Genomic DNA, 21,285 nt, shown 5'->3' on the forward strand with positions numbered 1-21,285 from the left:
ATCTTGCACGAGTTTCAATTTTACTCCACTTTATACCAAACAGACTGAGCAAAAGAAAATGTTAAGCAAAGGAAAAAATAATTGTAAAACTGGGACAAAAATGGTAACGTTTTATGAGTTATAAGACTTTGGAGGAGATGCTAAACTTTTCTTTGTTTCCTTAAAAATAAATAAACAAACATTTAGTTTTAGAGAGAGGTGGCTAGAACGGATATTACATCTTTCCCCAATATAAACATTTCTCTTACAAGCTTCAGAATGAAAAACACCAAAACAAACCCAAACCCACAACACACTAAAGAAGTGTTTATTCTAAGGAAAATCCCCAAAGAGATTTGCACATTGCAAAGAATTCCATGCAATCAGGGCATCATCAGCAAACTGCAGTTAGGCAATCACTGATTGTAAATATCAATAACAAAACCAGTATCAGTGAAGAAGTGACTATGTCCTATGACACCAGGGATTTCTAATGACAGTACTTTTATTTACATAGTTCAGTAAGCTATCACAAGCTGCACCATTTTAGCACAGCCTACAGGCTTTTGCCTGAACAGGGCGCCCTATAAAAAGCCCAGGCAGGCACAGGGAGATATCTCTTCCCCAGCTGCTGGGAGCTGCCTCACAGCCATGGTGTGCGCTGAGAGCTCCAGTGCTGCCTGAGCCGTTAATTCCAGCGGTGAGACGCAGGGACGCGATTTTCCATTTTCCCATGGTTTCCCAGCAAGGCTTCCAAATTAACACAGGCAACGTTCATTAAGGCAGCCCGGAGTTTTGACGCAAACACCAGCCAGAGAAACAAACCGTGATCGACCCTCCAGTCCCAGGGAGGCAGTGCCAAAACCAACTTCCAGCCAAGGGGCTGCCTTGGCCCCCCGCCCCTGCCTCCACCTGACCTCCACACGTTGATGTCATCCTCACAACTGCCTGGAAATGGTCCTCCAAAGGCACGTCCTGGTACAAACTAATTTCCTGTCAACACGCTGCCTGCAAATCCAGGCAGCCAGAGCTAAGCCCCTCACATAATCCACGCAGGGCCATGTGTGTGCACGGCTGTGTGCACGCAGGAGCCGTGCCCCAACCAGAAATACCTTTGAAATAAAAAATGTGTGAGCAAAGAGGAGCCTGCCTGAGAAGTTCAGGCGACCGCTGCTGCTGCCCCAATGAAATTCATTAGGCTGTGTGTTGGTTTAGTTTCTTGCCAAGCCCATTTTATTTACAATCCTCGATGAAGTTTTTAAAGGTAGAGAAGTTACAGCATTTAGGGACAGAAATCCTCCTCTGTATGATATTCCAGCTAATACTGCAAGGGTCCCACCAGTCTCAGACAAAGCACATGTGCACTCCTGCACAGGCACTCAGCTTGACCACCAGAGAAGATTCCTAAAGCCTGTCAGGTAAGACTATCCACAGTGAATATGAAAGACAAACCTGTTCTTGGTATTTTACTCTGGCCAAAGGCATTCCCAACACAAATTTTGGCAGAATAAACCAGGTATCCTACAGTTTACCAAAGACTCACAATTAATCTGAATTAATTCTGCCTATATCTGGTGGACCTGAGATCAGGAGCACCGGTTCCAAAATCAATATAAAAGGACAGGGCCCTCCACAGCTTTTATTTCTATCTCCTCTGGCCTTATCCAATGACTGTTCAAGCCAGCTGGATTCATATATCAGTGGGCACTGAAATTTCCCCCTGGACATCTTAAACCACCCTCACACTTTTTCCAGGGGATATGAAAGGAGCCACAGCCTGATCCTATCACTGCACCAAGGAGTACATACAGTTCACTAGCTTATACAGATCTTCAAGCCAAGAAGATTCTGTTTCCAGACATAACCAGATGTATGAAATCACATTTAAATCTGTTACCCTTCCTGCTATAGGCATATTTTTGACAGCAACTTCTTGTTTTGTACATTTTTACTTATTTAATTTCCTTTCCTCCCCCCCACCACTCTTTTTCTAACAGATTTTTAAATATTTGAAAACTAAAAACAGTCTGAGAATGCAGTCACTGTGGTTTCACCCCACAATGAAATTTGGTAAGCATCACCACTGCGAGCTAAAGCAAACATAAATTTGCATCATCTGACCATCTAAAGCACTTCTGAAAAAATACTCATTTCACTGCCTTTCCAACACCAGATGTCATTTTCACTGAAAAATGTGTTTAAGTCTCCACCACCACTTAAATCTCATAAAGGAGAACCAGTGACTCTCCATCCCACCACTGACTTCAATGGCACTGGAGCCTGTCAGAACACCTTGGTTTCAGAATCAGGACCTTAATTTAATTACACTGCTAAACTGTAGATGTGGAAATGCAGGAAATCTTCACACAATAACATTTTGAGAGCTGTTAACATCACAGTAACTGTGAGGCTGCAAAAGCAGATGGAGGTCTGGGAGAGCCCCTCCCCTGCACAGCTGACCCTACCTCAGGCAGAGCTGTGAGGTCAGAGGCAGAGCTCAGGAGAAGTATCCAGGATAAATTACTGCAGACAGATTAATCCCCACAGAGCTGAAATCTATAATGCAGGTTTTGTGACAAGGGAGTCCAGTTCACCTTCTCTTCCAAAACATCCTATCAGGCAAGATTTACATATGGATAAAAACTGGCTTTATTATTTTTACCCCCCCCCCAAAAAAAAAAAAAGAATAGCAATCATAATAAAAATTTATAGCTTTTAAAAATACTTGTGGACACGGTATCATCTCAAATAACCCTTTCACTGAAACCTCTGGAAATAATTTCGTATCAAAACAAATGTAAAACTCATTGACATGACAAAATGCTCAGTATCAAAAAGATTTGAACAGGTTGAAATAGACCCTCCTGGCAGGACTCTCCACATCTCCTTGAACTACAGAGGTAAAAGGTTCGTGAAATACAGAAGTGCCCTGCCAGCAGACTCCCACGCGAGAGCCGCCTCGCTCGCACAGCCTGAAGGATTTTTATTGAGTCTGACATTTGTGTCGGGGCTTTGCAGGGGGAACCTGTCAGCAAGGAGCACCTGCCAAGCCCGGCTTTTCCATCCAGCTGCCGTGATCCTAATTATCTGTCACACTCTTTTACTGCCCTCCCTCATGAACTCAAGTGAAATATGGCTTTGGAAGGTTAAGGTTTTCCTCAGCGTTCGAAAAATAAAAAAATTATCTACTCCAACAGCATTAGCAGAAAAACAGTAACTGCAGGATGGTCAGAGATATTAAATTTTGTGGAAAAATTCCATCACTGGGGCATTTTGTCCAGCAGAATGGACACTGCCGTGCCAGCCAGGAAAAGAAGGGTTGTCCAGTATTGAAACACTGGGCCAAATTTTCTTGTGTGAATGTTTTATTATGTGAATGGTACAACTTCAATGACCATTATTCAGACCACTACAGATACTACAGGCTTGGATGTTGTAAAAAAGCCTAAGAACAACATACAGCATGCAAATCTTTAATATTATCACTTTAAGATTCACTATTCATTGAAAAAACAAACAAACCCCAAAACACACACAAGTCCCTTCAATGCTCAGACAAGAAATATTCCCCATAGCTGGGAATTTTCCTGCCTGTGTGATCAGGAAAACCCTTCAAGAAGAAACCTAAACCCATCAGCACCCCACAGTTAGATGCTGTTGGATTCTGTATGCACCTGTATCAACTATTACACCCACCACATTGTTTCATATCTTCCCTGTTTTCTCAAGCACAAAATTCAAGTACCACAGAAGGAAAATATCCAGAGGAAACCTAGGCAAAAAGTCTGGGAAATTCAGCCTGGGTAGAATATTTATCTTCATGGTCACCTGCACACCAAAATGATGCTTTGCCAACCATCGAGTTGCTGATTAAATGCCGTTCATGTAATTTGGTTTTCAAGGCATTAGAAGAGCACAGCAAAATAGAAGAACTCCAAGTACTCCTCGAGTGGTCTCCAGCTTGCAAGCAAGCTTTCCTAAAAAGATGATGAACTTTGTGAAAAGAGGAACAAGTGCTCAGCTGCTCAGCAGGTGACTTTGAGACAAATGGCCTGCAGACAGCTAGAGACACATCCTAATTATCCTTCACGGTTGTGTAAGCAGCCTCTTCCACTTACTTAAATTTCTCATTATTTCAGCTTCCAAAAGTTAATGAAGTAGGCCCAGAAAAATGAAACCAAGTGAAAGGAGAGAAAAGGAGGAAAGGAGCCAGTTTGAGACAGGTTTGGAATCAACAGGCTTCCTTCCAGAGGGCTTTCCCCAAGCACATCTCCAAATGCTTGAGTGCCTAGGTGGTGATCCATCACCCATTTCCATCTGCTTGCAGCTAATTCCAGATGCACAACCATGAAAGACTGGCATTAGCCCACACTTCCAGCTGGCCTTGGCACTGTCTGGCTGACACAGGAAGGATGCTAACATCATTCTCCTGTTCTGCTAACACTGATGTGGCCTTAAAAAAAAGCAATGAAACAAAATAAAAAGACAACCCCAAACCAAGCACACACCTGATGCACAGTAAATTGCCCACTTCCTTTCATTCTGTTTTTCTCAGCATTTCTCCTCTGTGCATTCCTGGAAGTTAATCAAGTTTAAAACTCTAATCAATCATGTCTATCAGGCAAGCAAGGTATCTTAGACCTAGGAGTAACTAACTAGACTGGATTTAATTTCATTACAACAATATTTATTTATAATAGGTTCATTGTTTATAAATTTTAGTTATAATTACGTTCCTCCAGCATATCATTAAAATGTTGACTTCAAGGAAAGGGTTTATAAACAAAAAAGAAGAAAAACACAGATTCAAAACCACATTGTGATAAAGGATTCTTGACAGTCAAAAGCACTAACAAGTTTACCTTAAAATTAAAGGGATTGCAGACATTTACTGTATACACATATCAGCTATGGGCAATGCTATTTGTTAATTGCTATTTGTTAAAATTGCTCTTCCAAAACCAATTACAACCTTTACTGCACAATAAAATTGTTTCAAAACTTTCCTCTTTCACCACTCCTCTCTAGGCCTAAAATAAGATCCTGGCACTAGGCATGCAGCTTTTTTCCCCGGACAATATTTGTTTGGATACCAAATTCCAAAACTTTAAAGAATTCATAGAGCAGTCACAAAAGTTTTGAATGCCTCAATTCTCTATCATTGCAAACATAACTCAGATATTGCAGGGAATCAGCTGATGTCCCCCAGTTCAGGGACACCAGTGCCAACAGAGGCCAGAAACAAAAAGTTCTGTCTGAGCTGAACGAGAATTGGGTCCCTCAAAAACAATCATGGCAGGGGGAAACTCAGTTTTTTCTAGGTATACTTTGTTCATGTTCTTCTGTCTTTGCATGAGAAATATTAGGGGAACAATACTTCCTCCAGCTTCAGTACTGCCAATTTACCCTGTGCAAGGTGGATTTCTGCCAAGAACCTCTTTTGCTGTGTCCCCACAGAATCCAGCTCGTGGGTTTCACTACGGGATGCATCACACTGACCTCCTTCAATGACAGACGCTGTCCATTGCACCAGGGAATTAGCACAGGTACTGAAATGCAATGACAAGTTCAAGTGCAGAGGATAAATAAACATGAGCTAAAACATCCCTTAAAGATATCTTGGTTTAAAAAGAGAAGATTTATCACTATCCCTGTTCAAGGCAGAGGTGGCACATTGCAGAAGAGAAGCTGCTGCTCCTCACAGCTCCTTCTAAAAGCCCAAGAGCCTCAAAATTTGAGACTGCAAAGATTTTAATACCTAAAGTGAAAACAGTGTGTGTTTTTCAGGGGTTCTGACTACATTAAATTATGACTTAGGAATCTATCTATCTATTCTCCCACCAGCATACAGGACAACATTATTTTCCCAAAAAAAAAGCATCATCATGCTGTGGTTTGAGGGGATTGGTACCAAAGTCCCTTCACTTTGTCACTTCTACCCTCACTCTGAAAAGGTTAGCAACATTCATCTACCAACTTTTGGCCTCCACTAGTCAAATGCAAGGTGCTGATTTTCTCCCTTGTCTTTTTTTTTTATTCTCCTTGGAAAAGAGAATTTCTCAGTGTCTTTTTCAGCAGTCTACAGAATTTCCCATCCTACATTATAGAGACTTGTAGCTAAAGGGGAAATGCTTTGCTTCTGAAAAACAAGAAAAGGATATCTCTTGCCGAAAAATCCTAAAAATCTTACTTATATAAACAATGTCCCATTTCCAAAGCACAGAGATTTCTGAAGTTCAGCAAACAGACTGTCTGTGCTGCATTTACACAGACCCACGTTCATTCATCACTTTCAAGTCTAATTACCAAGCTATTTCCCTCTTGGCAACCCCTAATGGCCAGAAGAATTAGGTTTTATATGGTCAGGATACTGAGGGTAACAACTACCCGTAACTCTCGGCAGCTGTACAATTTGTAAAGCCTCCCAAGCTTTGTGGAGGCACGGGATCAATTCAAGGCAAACTTTCCTGCTCACACTCTGCTGCATCTGGACCTGTCCTGCTTCACTGCAATCTGTCCTACAAAAAGTCATTACAGAATCTTTCAGAAGTAAGGGGAAAGAAAATAAAAAGCCATAATCTGCTTATAAACAAATGCTAACTAGAACCACAAAGTAGAGGAAAAGGCTCTGTGCATCTCATGGTTCAGCTCTCCTGGTGCACGACTGCAGAAGGTTTTCCTTTTTCAATCATTTCTCTTCTTCAAATTTCACAGTGACACCTCTAACTTTCTATCATCTTTTCTGCTGCAGGTTTATCATTTGCTCTTTAGAAACAGTCATGGTGAATGCCCCCTTTTTCTCTACAGTCAAGCCACTGAGCCACTAATTTTTCATTTTCAGTTCTCTCTAAACTTATTCTAACATCTCAACATTAATCAGAAAGAGATGGAAAAATCATCCATGAGCATTACAAGCTCAGAGTAACAGAACAAAAAGCAGAAGTGAACACAGCTCAAAGTATCTTGACGTCTTCACTACCACACTGGAAACTCAAGTCCATTCAGAATCACCCTCTCTTGCATCAAAGATAAATCAGATTTTTCTTTCAAGCAATTGCACCTAACATTGAATTATTTTTCTTCAAAGCTGTGGGATTATATTTTCATAAATTGTCTTTAACACTGGTATGTATCCATCCCACATTCTTAATTCCTTGATGTATTAATGGGTTGCCTACATGCAAAATAGGGAGAATGTGGACGGACAAGAAAAAAATCCAGGAGCTTAGTTCATATGGATAAAACATACAGAACTTCTAAGCAGGATAAGAAATCATCTTTTCCAAATAAAACAACATTTTGACAATGAACAGTGTCAATTACTCTAATTTTTTCTAACTTCAAAGTATTATTAGTTCTAACTGATGAACACACACAAATAGATTTTGTAAAACAAAACTGCTACACGGGACAGTTACATTAGGTAGCGTGTTAGATGCATTACAATTATGGAATTAATTATGGCTTGGGAATGTGAAATCAATGAGTGCAGCCACAGTGTTTGTAATGGTTTGTGCAGTGACAGAATCCACTACCTGATGCAAAGGAGACATTATTATGAATGGTCCAAACAAGAAAATTTAGCTTTCTCTGTCTACCTCTACAGTCACTTAATTACAAAGTCTATTGGTTCATATGTGCCTGTTGCTGAGAAGGGATTGTTTAATGATCTCTACAGAAGGTTGGGAGCAAAACATTTGTGTTTTAAACCCACAAGTCTTAGTCAAATCTAAATAATGGGTTAATGAATACTTGGCAGGGTGCTTTGAAGAACAAAAGCATTAAGCGATTTACTCAAGGTTATTTCACATCCATATTTCTGATCAGAATTATACGTAAAATTACTCCTCCAATTTAGCAGTTTCAGCTTCTCTGGATTTCTGGACATCCCTGATAGGATCAGGAGAGGTTGCCTACCCAGGAGATATGGAATGTGGAACATTCTGCACCAAACCCACAGCATCCTGTCAAGGATTTAAACCAAGAGGATTCAAACTCTCACAAAGCTGTATCACAGAGTGTTTTTCACTGCCAAGGCAAAGAAAACTAATTGAGCCAACAGAGGGAATGGGGAGACAATATAAACAGGTGTTTCCTTGAAAACTTCAGCATGGTCAGTAATAGTACAGGAAATGGATCTCCAGAGGCCACAAATCGTTAGCATCTCTAGTGCATTTGCAAATTCCTACTGTGCAAAGCCAGCCTGTAAAAAAGGGCCATTTCTAATAAGTGCCTTGTCTGGTTTCCTACACCATTTAATTTCAGATGAATTTTATGAGAACTCTGCTACATATTTTACCTCCCATCTGGTTCAGATTTGACAATGAAATATTTGTGTGTCCCACCCTGTTCTTTTTAAAGCTCCAAAACCAGATGTCTCCAGCACAACACGACTGCAGCAGGTCACACCACATTCTTCAGCAAGCTGTGCCAGGCCTACTATTCCCCACAGACAGTCCCAGGTAAGGTAAAATCAGGTTGTTTACTCCCTAAAAAAGCAAACAAACAAACAAACTCAACACCTCCAGGGCACTGTGAGAAAAGACTGTTTAAAATGTACTATGGCTTAACCTTCCAAGAGGTTTGATCTTGATGAAGTGCTGGTTCTGAAAGCTAAACACATTAACAATTGCAGCAGGGGATGATATTTTTTTTCCCCTCCACTGGCTTGATTCAAGCAAACAATTTTGCAATTTCTCTGTTGCTTCAGTACACAGGAAGCTCACAAATTTCACAGCTGCATACACTGCACATGAGAAGGATTCTCAGGAAAACATCTCCAATCAGATTTTGCATTTTCAACAGCAATGTTCACATCTTAACAGCTCCACAGGGCAGCTCTATGCTACATGTGATGCCACCTCCTGTGCCACCAAAACATCAAAATTACACCTGCTATCCTTTCCTGAAGATACAAAGGCCCTTCCTGTAAACAAAAATGATCTGTAGGTGTGCTGAGGGAGCTTTTTTCCCCAGAAAAACACTGAAGTTTTGATGTGCCTTTAAAAATGACAGATACTTTCTGATGCACCAGTCTGGTAGCTTGTCATGCAAAATAAAACAGGATGAAAGTATTTAATGCAACAGCAAGTAGCAGTTTTATTTATAAGGAGGTATTCCCCAAGAAAGTCCACTTACAGAGCCAGTCAAATCTTAAATATGCCGTAGCAGAACTAAAAACTGCAATAATCCTACTTCAGACATGAATTACCACAAAGCAGGTTATTAAAAAAAAAATACTATTAGCTGTTTGCACAATAATCCCTTCTTAATGTCACACATGAAAGGACACAAGTGTTTCCAAATACTTTCATGAAGTTTTTCCCAGTCTGGCAAAACATTTAAACATAGATGTAAATTTAGGTACATGAGTATTCTCTTTGGAAATTTGTGCTATATAGCCTATGATCATATTGTTTGCTTGATGGAGACACCAAATTAGGCCAGGGCCTGGGAAAAGAAAGGAGTTATGTTACTGGAAATAAAAGGTAAAACCACAGAAAAGAGCCAAAGAGCATGAGAACCAGTAGATTCATTCCTGCTAATGAGATGAGAAAGGAGGAACTACATCAGCTTACCTGTTTATGCCAAGTTAAATAGGCTTGAGTAAAAGTCACACGTTACCCTTCTGTACAAAGAATGAAGATATTTAATAAAACAATTCTAGAAAGGTAAATGAATTTGTGACTGTCCTGTGTAAGAGTAATTTATCAGGAAATAATGTCTGTTGGTTTTGTAACAGGATTACTTACTTTCCCCTTTCAACTGCCAAGGCATCTATTTCATCAAAGAAAAGAATTGAAGGAGACACTGCTCTGGCTTTCCTGAAGATCTACAAAAAACAACAATGAAATACCCAGTTTTAAGGGGTGGAAGCTTTTTATAGTACACTATCACCCCCTGCACACCTCAAGAGCTACAGAGCTTCATGTAACAGACATCAGCCTGTCTTGTCTTGGGTTGTTTTCATTTTAAAACAGATTTTTTTTAATAATATGAGCTTGTAGTAAAAGCTGCCACAGGATCCCAAATTTGACATGCAGATCAAATTTGACTAGGTCGATGCAGGAGGAAGCTAAATATTCCTCTTGCTTCGTCTTCCTCTTTCCTTTTTTAAGCTTACACTAGAAGGAGTTTTTCAGAAAGCTTAATAAGCATAAGCAGAGAAGAATTTGAAAGCCAAAGAAGCTTATTATCTAACATTATCCACAGCTTGCCCTTTCTCACCTCTCTCACTGCTCGCTCAGACTCACCAACGTATTTATTCATCAACTCAGGCCCCTGCAAAATAGAAAATTAAAATGCATGATACATTTGTACACAAAATGACTGAGACAATCTGCCAGAGCTACATAGGTCATGCTGTTACAAAAAAAATCTGGGATTTTGTCATTTCTAAGTCTTAGGGGTGCGTTTTTACTTACCCTCTACCTGCACCAAGCTTTCTCCATTAATTTTAGTACCTATGCACATTGGTTAGTCCTATCATCCTAATACTTTGCCAGTGCCCTCATGAGAAATGGAATTAACAATAAAAACCAAACACTGTGAGATTCTTAAAAGTGCTCAACAACAGCACACCAAGGGGCTGCAAATCAGCCAGAAGGACAAATCACAGTAAAGCATTTACTTGCACTCTCAACCTGCATCCTGTCTAACCAAGCGCCACAACAGTGACTTAAACCAATATTTAGCAGCACACCTGAAACCCATCCCTAGTGAGGAAGCTGCTCAGTGTCTGAGCTCATGCACATTCCTGCTCCTCTGCTGAGGCTGCCAAGCAGGATTATGAGTGCCAGCTGCTGTGGTGCCTGTTTCTCCTCACAGCCCTGTCCACCAGAAACAGATTGGAGGCCACAGGGTCAGCATTCCAGTCTTGAACAAGTTCTTACAATTATAAAAAGTAAAACAATGGCAAATTCTCAGAGTATTTTCTCTTCTGCTGTATCCTGTAGGATAGGCTGCTTAAATCATGCTTCCTAATAGGTCTCAGCTTCTCCTGGGATTGGTAATGACTCATTTCATGCTGTTCATTTCAGCCCAGTTTGCATCAGCATTGATCTGCAGCCACAAACAAGGATCATTATCTGCTGCCCTGAACAAAAAGAGCCAGTGGCTCCAACCTATTTCCCAGGCAACAACAGGTATCCCTGTAATTTCCCCAGAAGAAACAATATCCTTCACAGTCAGAAAGCTGAACCACCTCCTCCCAGCTGTGGGTGCCTTCAGGTATCACTCAGCCCAGAGCAGCTTTAACAGCAGGTGTGTCACAATTAAGAATGTGTGACAGACACACATTTATGCACTGGCAGTGACAGAGCCTCTGTCACAAGCCCTCCTTGAATGGGACCACCTGGACTTTGCTCCCAGATTGGTGGAACAGAGACTTTAAAAGTGCAGCACACTGGTTTTTGCAGCCTCCCCTCCTCATGCTCATCTTCATTCCTGCAGTAACAGTAAATGCACTGACTTTTACCTTGACACTGGAAAACACCTGTGCTTAAGCAGGGGTTAAAAAATACATCCTCTGAAAAGCAAAGCACAACTTATCTGGTATCAGCAAAGCATCCAGGCATAGACACCATTTTTATTTCTTTCTTTTCAAAGAGCTGTCCTTGATCCAAAGGACCAGGTGAGACAGTGCAGCAGCCAGACCTAGAACACCACACAAACCAAAGCCACAAGGCTTGACAGGGCCAGCACTGTGTGCCTTGCCTGTAGGAAAGGTAAATTATGCATTTATCATTGTTTTCTTTCAGCAACATCCACCCTTAAAGCAACTGCTGTGGTAGCTGAAGTGTCACCTGGAGGCTCCCAGTGACTGCAGAACTGGAGTCTGGTGGGTACTTGCGTGGAAACAGAATTACACAGACACAAGACCAAGGAACACAGGAAAGAGAGAAGGGAAAAACAAGGTGAGAAACACCAAAAACAAGGTGAGAGAGAGAAGCACAGAGTCTTTTGCTGCTATTGACACCACCCATGAGGATCATGCAGCATTTAGTGAGGGACAGACTGCAGCCCAGCTGCTCCATGCCCTCGTTGTTCATCAAGTCCAGGACAGATGAGCAATCCAACAGCATGGCTCTGACAAATCCATAAGGAGCAAGAGCAGAGTCCTCTCTTTCCATCCAGTTCTCTGTTACAATGAGAAACTGCTGCAGACTCTACCCACAATTACAGATTTCTCTCACTAACTTTTCCTTGGAGCCTGTGGACCTTCTCTTTCATGCCCTGATTCCCATAAGTAATCTTTGTTCACATCAGTATTCCCATGGAAACCAACATCACACACATCAGTGCCAATAGAGTGCTCCTCTCCTATGACCCAACATCAAACAGCCTGACATTTTCTTTTGTCTCAGCAAAAACAAAACTTAAACCCAAAACTACTCTATTTGAGCTGTAAGGTACAAGCTCATTTCAGATGCTTGTAGTTTTATTTTTAATTAAGCATTAAAATATGATGAAGGTAACATCAAAGCAATAAATACTGTTTAAAATGTTTCAAAGAGAATTATTTTGAATGCAACTTTTTGCTGTAAGCTTCAACATGAAGTTTTTCTCTATTTTTCTCTTCATTAAGCTGCAACTGTAGGTGAAAGACTGCTACATGTTAATGACAGTGCCTCTTTGTGGAGAATTTGCATGGAAGTTGTTTGAAAATCTCCAAGTTCACCCTTCTTGAGAGATACAAGAACTGCATTTGAGTGTCACGATTTTATTGTGAGCAGCTCAGACTCCTTACTGTCCATGGCAAGAAAAGAAAAGGCTCCAAAGTAAGACAAAGCACACACAGAAGAGGAGAAACATGGATTGAATTGCTGCACAATTCAAACATGCAAACACTGAAAACCACAATACAAAAACTAGAAATGTTCAAAGCAGCTGGAGATAGCAAATGGACTGGGTGAGCTCTAGTCCCATCTGAGCTGAGCCTCTGCTTTACCCTGTCTGCACCTGTGCTGTTCTTCAGCTCAGACCAATGGCAGCTGTTATTTGAAAAATAAATCTGCAGGACAGGCAGCCTGCAGGCCACCACAAAGTCACCTGCTGGCAGCTGACACAGCTTCTCATTTTTGCAAAGCTCATCTTTAGCAGACGTTTTTTGGAGGTTACTGAAGGAACACCAGGAGAGTTTTTTTATTTTTCAGTGCTTTTCTAACTGCTTTAAAAATCAAATGACATGAGCTTGACTTAGCAATCTGACATTTGTTGAAAGATCATTTCTGGCCAAGGGGTGAGGATAAGGATTCTCTTAAAAGCTTTTTATAGCTGTTGATAGACTGACCAAGAGGTGCTAGTAAAAAATGGCCCAGTTTAATGCTGCACAGCTCTGTTCTCATCTGCAACAAGTAATCTTCCATACAAACAGACATGAAGAAATAAAACCTGTTTCTTGTGGTCATTTGCACAGAGACTCCAAAACCAGTAAAAGATTTGGAGCAGAAAATTGGCAGAAGTAGTTGTAGCTTAGCCACGCATATAAGCATCTGTGAGCTAAAGTCCAGACTGACAGTAAAAAATCTAATTCAGGCCCACTAGATACTGCTGAGGTTTCTTTATTCAGCCTCAAAGTAGAGAGAGTTTCCAGGCATGCTCTGCTTAAAGACTATTCCACCCTCACTTACAGGATCTATCCCGTGTATCGTGAAACCTTGTACTTGCTTAGGGTCTGGACTGGATGACTCTTAATTTATTTCTTATTCCATAAAAACCAAAAATTCCTTACATTTAAAATATTATCAGAATCAATTCTTGAAAGATTATCTGCACAGAAGATAAAACCCCTGTATACATGCAGTAACATGAGATAAGCTTGTGCCCATATGATTTTGACAGAAGTTCTCAAAGCGTTTTTAAACTGCAAGAGGGACATCTGCTATCCCTGAAGTTAAAGAGTATCAGTCATTTTTCTGAGCAGGGCTTAAGACCACTTGCAGATTTTTTCCACCACTTGGGTAGGAAATTTAGTCAGTGACTTCTCTTCCATATTTTTTACTCTTTTGACAATCAGGCAAGTTATGCACTTAGGCTTTCTGAGTCACATGGGCATAGCTCCAGATGTCTCCAGCACACAGTTCAGTCTAGACACTTCAGAAATACCATGATAACCTCACATACAGGTTCTGGGCTCTTACACAGACACATTAAACTGTGTTATCCACAGAGTACAATTCCTGTGTTCTAAAAATCCAAATAGAGAGTTTATATCACATTCAATAGATTATTACTCTAGATTATTACTACAAGATAATGCACAATTCCTTCTTTGCTGTATTCAAAGCAGAAATGATCAGACATTGAAGTATCAGTCACAATATTTAATTTCAAATTATGGCTTTAGAAACTGAGCTCTGTATTGTGAATCTCAGAAATGAACAACAAAAAAAAAGACAGGTGTCAAAATTATTTTTCAGCTGTTCACAATGTGTTCCCAGGTCAATCCTCAGTGCCCACACTTTAGGCAGACAGACATTCACTGCTCAGGTGCCATGTGCTTAATTTCTCTTAAGACTGCAGGAGAAGCTTAGACATCCAGCTCAGAGGAGCAATGTTTGATCCCACCTCACCACTACACCCTTCACAGAGTTAAAAACAGCATCTTTTTTTAATTCTTTCCAGTTTTGACACTGAAGGTGAGATAGAATCATGGAATCACAGAATGGCCTGGGTTGGAAGAGTCCTTAAAGATCATTTAGTTCCAACCTGCATGCCATGGGCAGGGACACACAGCTTCCATCAGGCCAGGTTGCTGAGAGGCTCATCTGGGATGGCCTTGAAGGGATGGGTAACTCACAAGTTCTCTGGGCAACCTGTGCCACTCCCTCACCACCTTCACAGTAAAGAATTTTTCCTAATCTTTCTAGACTAAATCTACTCTGTTCCAACTACAAACCATTCCCCTTTATCCTGTCACTACATGCTCTTGGAAAAAAGTCACTCTCCATCTTTCTTGTAGGCTCTGTTTAGGTTCTGGAAGGCCACAATTAGGTCACTACTAATGACTAGAGAGCCTTCTCTTTTCCAGATTGAACAATCCCAATTCTCTCAGCTTTATGCTCTACTCTAACAACACTGAAGAGACTCAGAAATCAGTTATTGAGTCTTTTGGCACTGTGATCTCCATGGCAAAATGCTATTCCATCCCTCCCACAGTCCAAGCAAAGCAGCACATGACTCAGGGTGGCTGCAGGGAAGCGAGTTAACAAGATAAACACTGAGACTTCCTTTATTTTAACAGTAAGGCTCTTTCTAAGGCAGAGGCCATGCGTGTGTGATTTGGTAATTTGTTGCGCTGCATAGAAAAATATTTGCTCAGAAAACGCATTCTGTTTGCTTGTTAAGAATAAAGCCTGCCTTTTCTCTTTCAGGGCTGCTTAAAGATTTAATCTGCATCACTCTCAGCTTCTCAGTACAAGGAAACCCCAGGCTGAGCACCATGCACCACTTTAATCACTTCCTCTGCCCTGCATTCCAGAGGACCTTAAAAACTTGTTGACACCTGTCTGGGGATTGAAAAGCTTCAATTTCAGCAGGTGCTTGTGGGCTCCCAAAGTATTTACGGGAGCAAACTGGCAAAACCTTGTCATCCCCAATCCCTGCAGTGAAGCTGCAACAAACAGCATGGCCAGACTGCAAAGGTAACTATAATATCTAATTTTCTTTATTGCCATGCCTCAGAGACTTGTTTGCTGTTTGCCTTGACCAGCAAACTCCAATGACACTCTTCTGAGGCTTCTTTACACAGGACAGAAGCCAGGATTTGCACTGCGGAATGAACTGACTGGAAACATTGAATTACACTCACTGCATGCACCAGTGCCTTCGGAGTGCCTTTGGCATCATCAGGGCAGGATCCATGCAGGATCCAAAATCACACAGCAAAACCACACAAAATGAGCCACCCCTGCTGCAAAACCTATTTGCTGAGGCTTCACACCTCAAGCAAAACTCCATTCCTCCACTGTAAACTTGAAGAGAGAGAGAGAAACTAAGTGCTAATAAAAATTAAATTTGCAAAGTAATTGAGAAGGGACAAAGAAACAGAGATGGGGATTACATTTAACCATTTTCTGCCTGCATATTCACTTTTGGTAAGCTTATGATAAGAACGGATTAATAGAATGAATGAGATTTTTTTATTTTTAGTTGAGTAAAATATGCCAAGAGCTTCAGGATTAAAAGAGCTCACCAAAGTATCTCAACTTGTTATCCCTTGTAAAAAATGTCAAATTTTTCAAATAGAGCTATTTTTACTATCTGCTAATTAACTAACAAGTTGCTGTAAATGTGTTACTGTGGATATTTTTAGAAATTTTATCAAACGTTCACCAAAATTTCTCATAAAACCACAATGCTTCTGCATTTTTCATCCTAAATGCCTTGCTTGTAACTACTTACAGTCACCAAGTATTCTTATTTCAGGCTTCTGCTCACTGAAATCCCCATCAAAAAGCTACGCTATCTCCCCCAAAACTCAGTGACAGTTCTTCACAAAGCAAAGCAGTCGACCTTTCCAAGCCTCATTAATCTGCTGGAGCTGCCACAGCCAAGAGCTGAAGGGAAAAGCAGAGGAAACTTGAATTGGAAAATATTTTGACATAATTGACCCAGATGACAAACTAAGCTTAAGCACATGTCAAGCACGGGGAGTGGTACAAAAGCATCGGCTGGGTGATAGAGGAAGCTAAACCAAGCCAAGGCGAAGTCAGAGCCCTGGGAACAGTGTATATTTTTGTAATTACTGGTAATTGAAAAAAAAGAAAAGATTCCTTCAGTCCTAGCCCTTAAGTAACAGCAAATAAAAGGTCAGGAAGATTTTCTCCTTTTTTTTCTTTTTTTTTTTTATTTTTTTATTTTTTAAATCACGCTGTAGTTGGATCTCCTAATCAATGTTTCAAATTAAAGTTTAAAAACAGTATAGTTCACATCATCTGTACCAGTGGTTTGCTCAGTGCTGGCATCCTGAAACATTCCTTGCTGTCACAGGTGGGTTTGGTTTTCTTTGTTTTGTGTGGTGAGGTTTTTTTCCAAGTATTGCTTCATCCTGTTTACAACAATTATGTGTCTCACTTAGCTGAACTGCAAGGTATTTAACTTTTTAAAATTTAAGCTGGTTTTCATCACTACCCCTAAGTGAGGTTTTGCCTTGCTTTTGATTTTAAACAGACAAACGTTAAAAAGCACTAAGCAGCAAGAGGAAAAAATATGTTTCTCAAAACTTCACAAGCATATGGAAGGTACATAGTTTTTCTTGATATGTATCTTATAAACTCAGGTAATCTGCTTGCTGGACAGAAAACAGAACTCCAGGTCCAAATGGATCAGACCATCACAGCTGAGTGATAGAGCTTATCTGGATGGGTACCCTGATGGTGCCTCTCAGCCTGACACCTTAAGAGCAGACTCCAATATTCATTTTGAAATAGGTTAAAATCAAAAAAAGCTCAATGGTTTTCTTATTTGGTAGTAAAGTTAATGGCCTAAATAGTACAATAAATAGGAGGGGGAAAAAAATTCTACATGGAGTCTCTGCCACTGCTTCTAGAAAAGCAACAGAAAATCTGTGAGGAAAAGTAATACTCATTTGATTCTTAGCACAACACAATGACACAGGATTTCCTAAAATAAACTAAGAAACTTAAAATCCAAGAGTGCAGTCATAACACTTCTAAATAAACTAAGATGCAAGACAAATGCAGAGATAATTTTCTATGCCATACAGCAAGATAGGCGAGTTTCTTCCAAAAATCTAACATGACCGCAAAAATCCTACTGGTCTCACAAAAATATAGCTCAAAAAAACAGCTAGTCAAAGCTGATGCTAAGTGCAGGAACTGTCAAAACAGTCCACAGAAATACCTACCACATAAATAGCCAAAAGAGGGAACACAGTGACAAAGGATTTAATTTCCTTCATGTTCAGTTTCAGAAAGGTAGATGACATCTAAACCAAAATGGCAGAGACACAGGCTGTACATTACAGCAATGTGTCATCAGCCTGGAAGAAGGTGAAAATTATATCCCCATCATATTCATATGGATAGGTCCAATACCTGTACACAAGAGGTTTTTCTTACTATCACAAAAAATGCATAAAACACTTTTAAGAAGAAAATTATAAACTCCAGGACAAACACAAGAGGATTGTGAAAGACAAAAGTGCAGAGAAGGTTGACTGAAATAAGCAGTGAATCAGGTCAAAAGCTACTGATTAGTCAAGACTGATGCTCAATAGTGAAGAATGAAAAAAAATTATCCTAATCCATTTCTTCATGCAGTCTTAGACTCGCTTGTATCCATGACTGCAAAACACTGAAAAATCTCCAAGCAGCTGAGAACAATTCAGTTGCCTTTCAGTAACAGAGATTTGGAGGGGAGAATAATCCAGATGACCACTAAAACCCTGAAAAGCCTCAATGCTACAAGAGATTTAGAAAAAGGAGTTGGCGGGAACAAGCAGGAAGAGCCATCCTCTGGAAAGTAGTTGACAACCTCCTCCCCAGTAAATTTAGCAGATACATTGTATTAGAGACAAAGAAAGTCAAGAGAAGGAACAAAAATAAACTATTCCCCCTAGGGATTATATGCAAGATTGCTTTGTAAAACAAACCAACCAACAAGCTGCTTTGCTCTGGAAAAGCAAAAGGTCACCAATCTCGGTGAAAATACAGCTATAAAAAGTTTTTGGCCAAGTATCAAAGAGCATGTTTACAAAAGGGCCACATTCATTGTAACACTAACCATTCAAACCTCACAATAGATTTCAGGAGAGAACAGGATGCAACGTCAAACATCTGTTATCACGTTATTTTCTTCAGCTCCTCTGCCCAGAAATGACATCGAGACTCAGCCCATCTCCCAAACCTCACGAGAGGCCGGTCAGACGTGGGCCAGAGGCTGCCTTGTGACAGCTCCCCATGCCCAAGACTGATGGAAAGGTCACATTTGAACAGTTTGCTCATAACCCAGCTGAAATGTCTGACTGAACAGAGTCAGCTGTCCAAACTGCACAGACACATGTGGCAAACAAAGCCTTCCTAGAGGCAAGCTGGGGCAGGGGCTATACCTGCTGCACTGAGGCAGGACAGCCAGCTCAGACAAGGACAGTACATCCAGCACTGGTGGGAGCTGGTACTTACTGTCCTCATGGCTCTTAAATGCAGCGTGCAGACACAATAGGTCCAGCCTTCCAAAAAAATCACTGGACCGAGCAAGCACTGCATGTAACAGCATTGATTTTCTCTCGGGCTTCACAGACAAAGGGAGAGGCAGCATCCAGAGCAGGCTCCCACAGCTAGAGCTGTGCCTCCTGCCTGCAGCCCCTGCTCCAGAAGGGCCCAAGAACCTCTGCCCTCTCCACTATCCCAAAAGAGTATCCTACAAGCTGGACAGCCGACACTTTTCATCAGAATTACTTACGTGAGAGAGACTGGAAGGAAAATTAAAGTCTGAAAAGTAAATCATCAAGGATCACACTTTCATTTCAACATGCCTGATGTCAGTTCCAGGCACAGACATCCAAGACATAATGTAGTGAAAGGGAAAACTAATAGGGCTGTAAGCAAGAAAAGAAAAATCCCCTCTCAAAAAAAACCCAACAAAACAAACCAAAACCCCACATATTCATCTACTTTGGATTTACTGCAGGAACATTTACAGTGGAAATTAATTCATGCCTGTTGTGCTTGAAAAAGCATTGCTACAGACGATGTTTAACACATTTAGTACATGACAAATGTTGCCTTTTTGTGTCCAGGAAACAAATGTGAAGTTAGAGAAATGGGCTATGTTCCCTTCCTGGAGTCAACATGTCCAGGATTGGACATGCTCCAGAGATGTGCTTCTCAAAACATCTGTACATTGAATATTTGACCAGTTCCAGGCCAGGGGATTTAAACCAACAGGGAATCACAGGCAGTTTCCAAGAATCAGACACTTCTGCTGCAGCTTGTCAATGATGGGGGATGTTGCACGTGCAGAACTCCACCACGGAAAAATGCTGCATTTACTGTACACCAGCACTTTGCATCACTGCACCCTCGGATACTTCGCGGTCAGCATGAGCCACCCTTCACTTCTGGATATTAACTGCATCAGTAAAAATGTCTGATGGTGCCATGATTGAGGGATATAAGGGAGCAACACCATCCATTTTTAACTGGCTTTTTTTTTTCCAGACTGCCACCCTTTTTCCCCACCCTCCCAGGCACCAGTGCTTAGGGTGAGACAAAGAGGAATGTTTTCTTTTAAGCTGAGGCAGAGGAAAAGGTTACCTTGTTTACCACTAACTCTGGAGCACAAAGAACTACTTTGTCTTTATGGAAGAGGCAGTAAAGGTAGTGTTTCTTAAGGGCTGAGGTTTCCAAGGCTGCCCTTGTCGATGTGACCATGACCCAGAGGGCTGCCTGCAATCCCAGGGAACCCGGGCAGTGAAGGGCTGCTGGCTTCAGGGTCAGCACAACCCTCTGCTCCCAGAGAGGATCCTCAGCTACAGCGTGCCTGAAAGGATGGGAGAAGGAGGAAGCTGTGCAGAAACCAACACAGGAGCCTTTGTGAGTAAAGAGATGGTCGACAGAGAAGGGGACGTGATCTTACTGCTGAGGAGGAGACACTTTCAAAATACTTAAACAAATGTTTTTTCTTGCACTTCATTAACATTCTGACACAGCTGCAAGACTACCCCATGTGGAATCACTCTGCTATCTTTTTTTTCTTTCCTATGCAGTGAAGCTCAGTATTATTATTAAATAACTTCCATTCATGTGTTTTCCATACAACCCACAGTAATCGATTACACTGATTCATAGGCAACAAAATCCAAAATTTTTCTACACCAAGTGTTTCTTAACGCTGAGAGAATATCCCATTTATCCAAGAGCATTCAAGATATAACTGATTTTGCAAGCTCTCTGAAAACTGAGGAAGTAGAACTATTTTCCCAGAAAAAAAGGCAAATAGAACAAGAAAAATCTGTAATGAAACACGAACGGCGAGATAAAGAAAGTGACCATCCTGAGGAATGAAAAGGAATGTAAGGGATCAGATGACAGTATTTCCATGCACACAAGTAATTATTACTATCCACTATCCAGAGTCACTTCTCACTTACATTGCTTTAATTGCAGTATAAATACTGTTGCCACTTTTAGAAAGACTTTAAACACTGCCACTACTTAAGATGTCACTCCACAGCTTACCTGTCCGTCCAACATTTGTGCTGTGATAAAATAAATAACAATTCTTTTAACAGCATACAAGAAAACACAAACTTACTTGATATTTACAAGGTGTTTGCTGGAG

At 40.8% G+C, this 21,285-nt stretch overlaps 1 protein-coding gene and 1 long non-coding RNA gene across 21 annotated transcripts in view; one reads left to right on the top strand and one right to left on the bottom strand.

Moving 5' to 3' along the window:
* AFG2A (AAA ATPase AFG2A) overlaps window positions 1-21,285 on the bottom strand; it is a 161,121-nt gene that overhangs the window by 114,522 nt on the left and 25,314 nt on the right. For 10 of the 19 annotated variants that reach the window (XM_086890588.1, XM_086890589.1, XM_086890592.1 and 7 more), the window contains 2 exons: window positions 10,207-10,260; window positions 9,732-9,811 (listed from right to left, as the gene is read on the bottom strand). The exons of 5 other annotated variants lie outside the window; for them this stretch is intronic. In XM_086890588.1, the coding sequence (XP_086746714.1) occupies window positions 9,732-9,811; window positions 10,207-10,260 (134 nt within the window). Of the gene's footprint in view, window positions 1-6,679; window positions 8,469-9,053; window positions 9,430-9,557; window positions 9,608-9,731; window positions 9,812-10,206; window positions 10,261-21,285 lie in introns of those variants that run through there. 4 more of the 19 variants (XM_086890597.1, XM_086890602.1, XM_086890601.1 and 1 more) reach the window with 2 other exon arrangements.
* LOC111929051 (uncharacterized) lies at window positions 11,521-15,623 on the top strand. Of its 2 annotated transcripts, none has more exons than XR_015287318.1 (3): window positions 11,521-11,611; window positions 11,739-11,894; window positions 12,566-14,173. It is a non-coding gene; the product is annotated as an uncharacterized LOC111929051 (long non-coding RNA). The 2 variants fall into 2 exon arrangements; XR_002864484.2 differs by lacking the exon at window positions 12,566-14,173 and adding an exon at window positions 15,354-15,623 and having other exon boundaries at window positions 11,523-11,611.

The sequence above is a fragment of the Cyanistes caeruleus genome, chromosome 5, assembly GCF_971803275.1.
Source record: "Cyanistes caeruleus chromosome 5, bCyaCae1.hap1.1, whole genome shotgun sequence".
In the NCBI taxonomy this organism is placed as follows: domain Eukaryota; kingdom Metazoa; phylum Chordata; class Aves; order Passeriformes; family Paridae; genus Cyanistes; species Cyanistes caeruleus.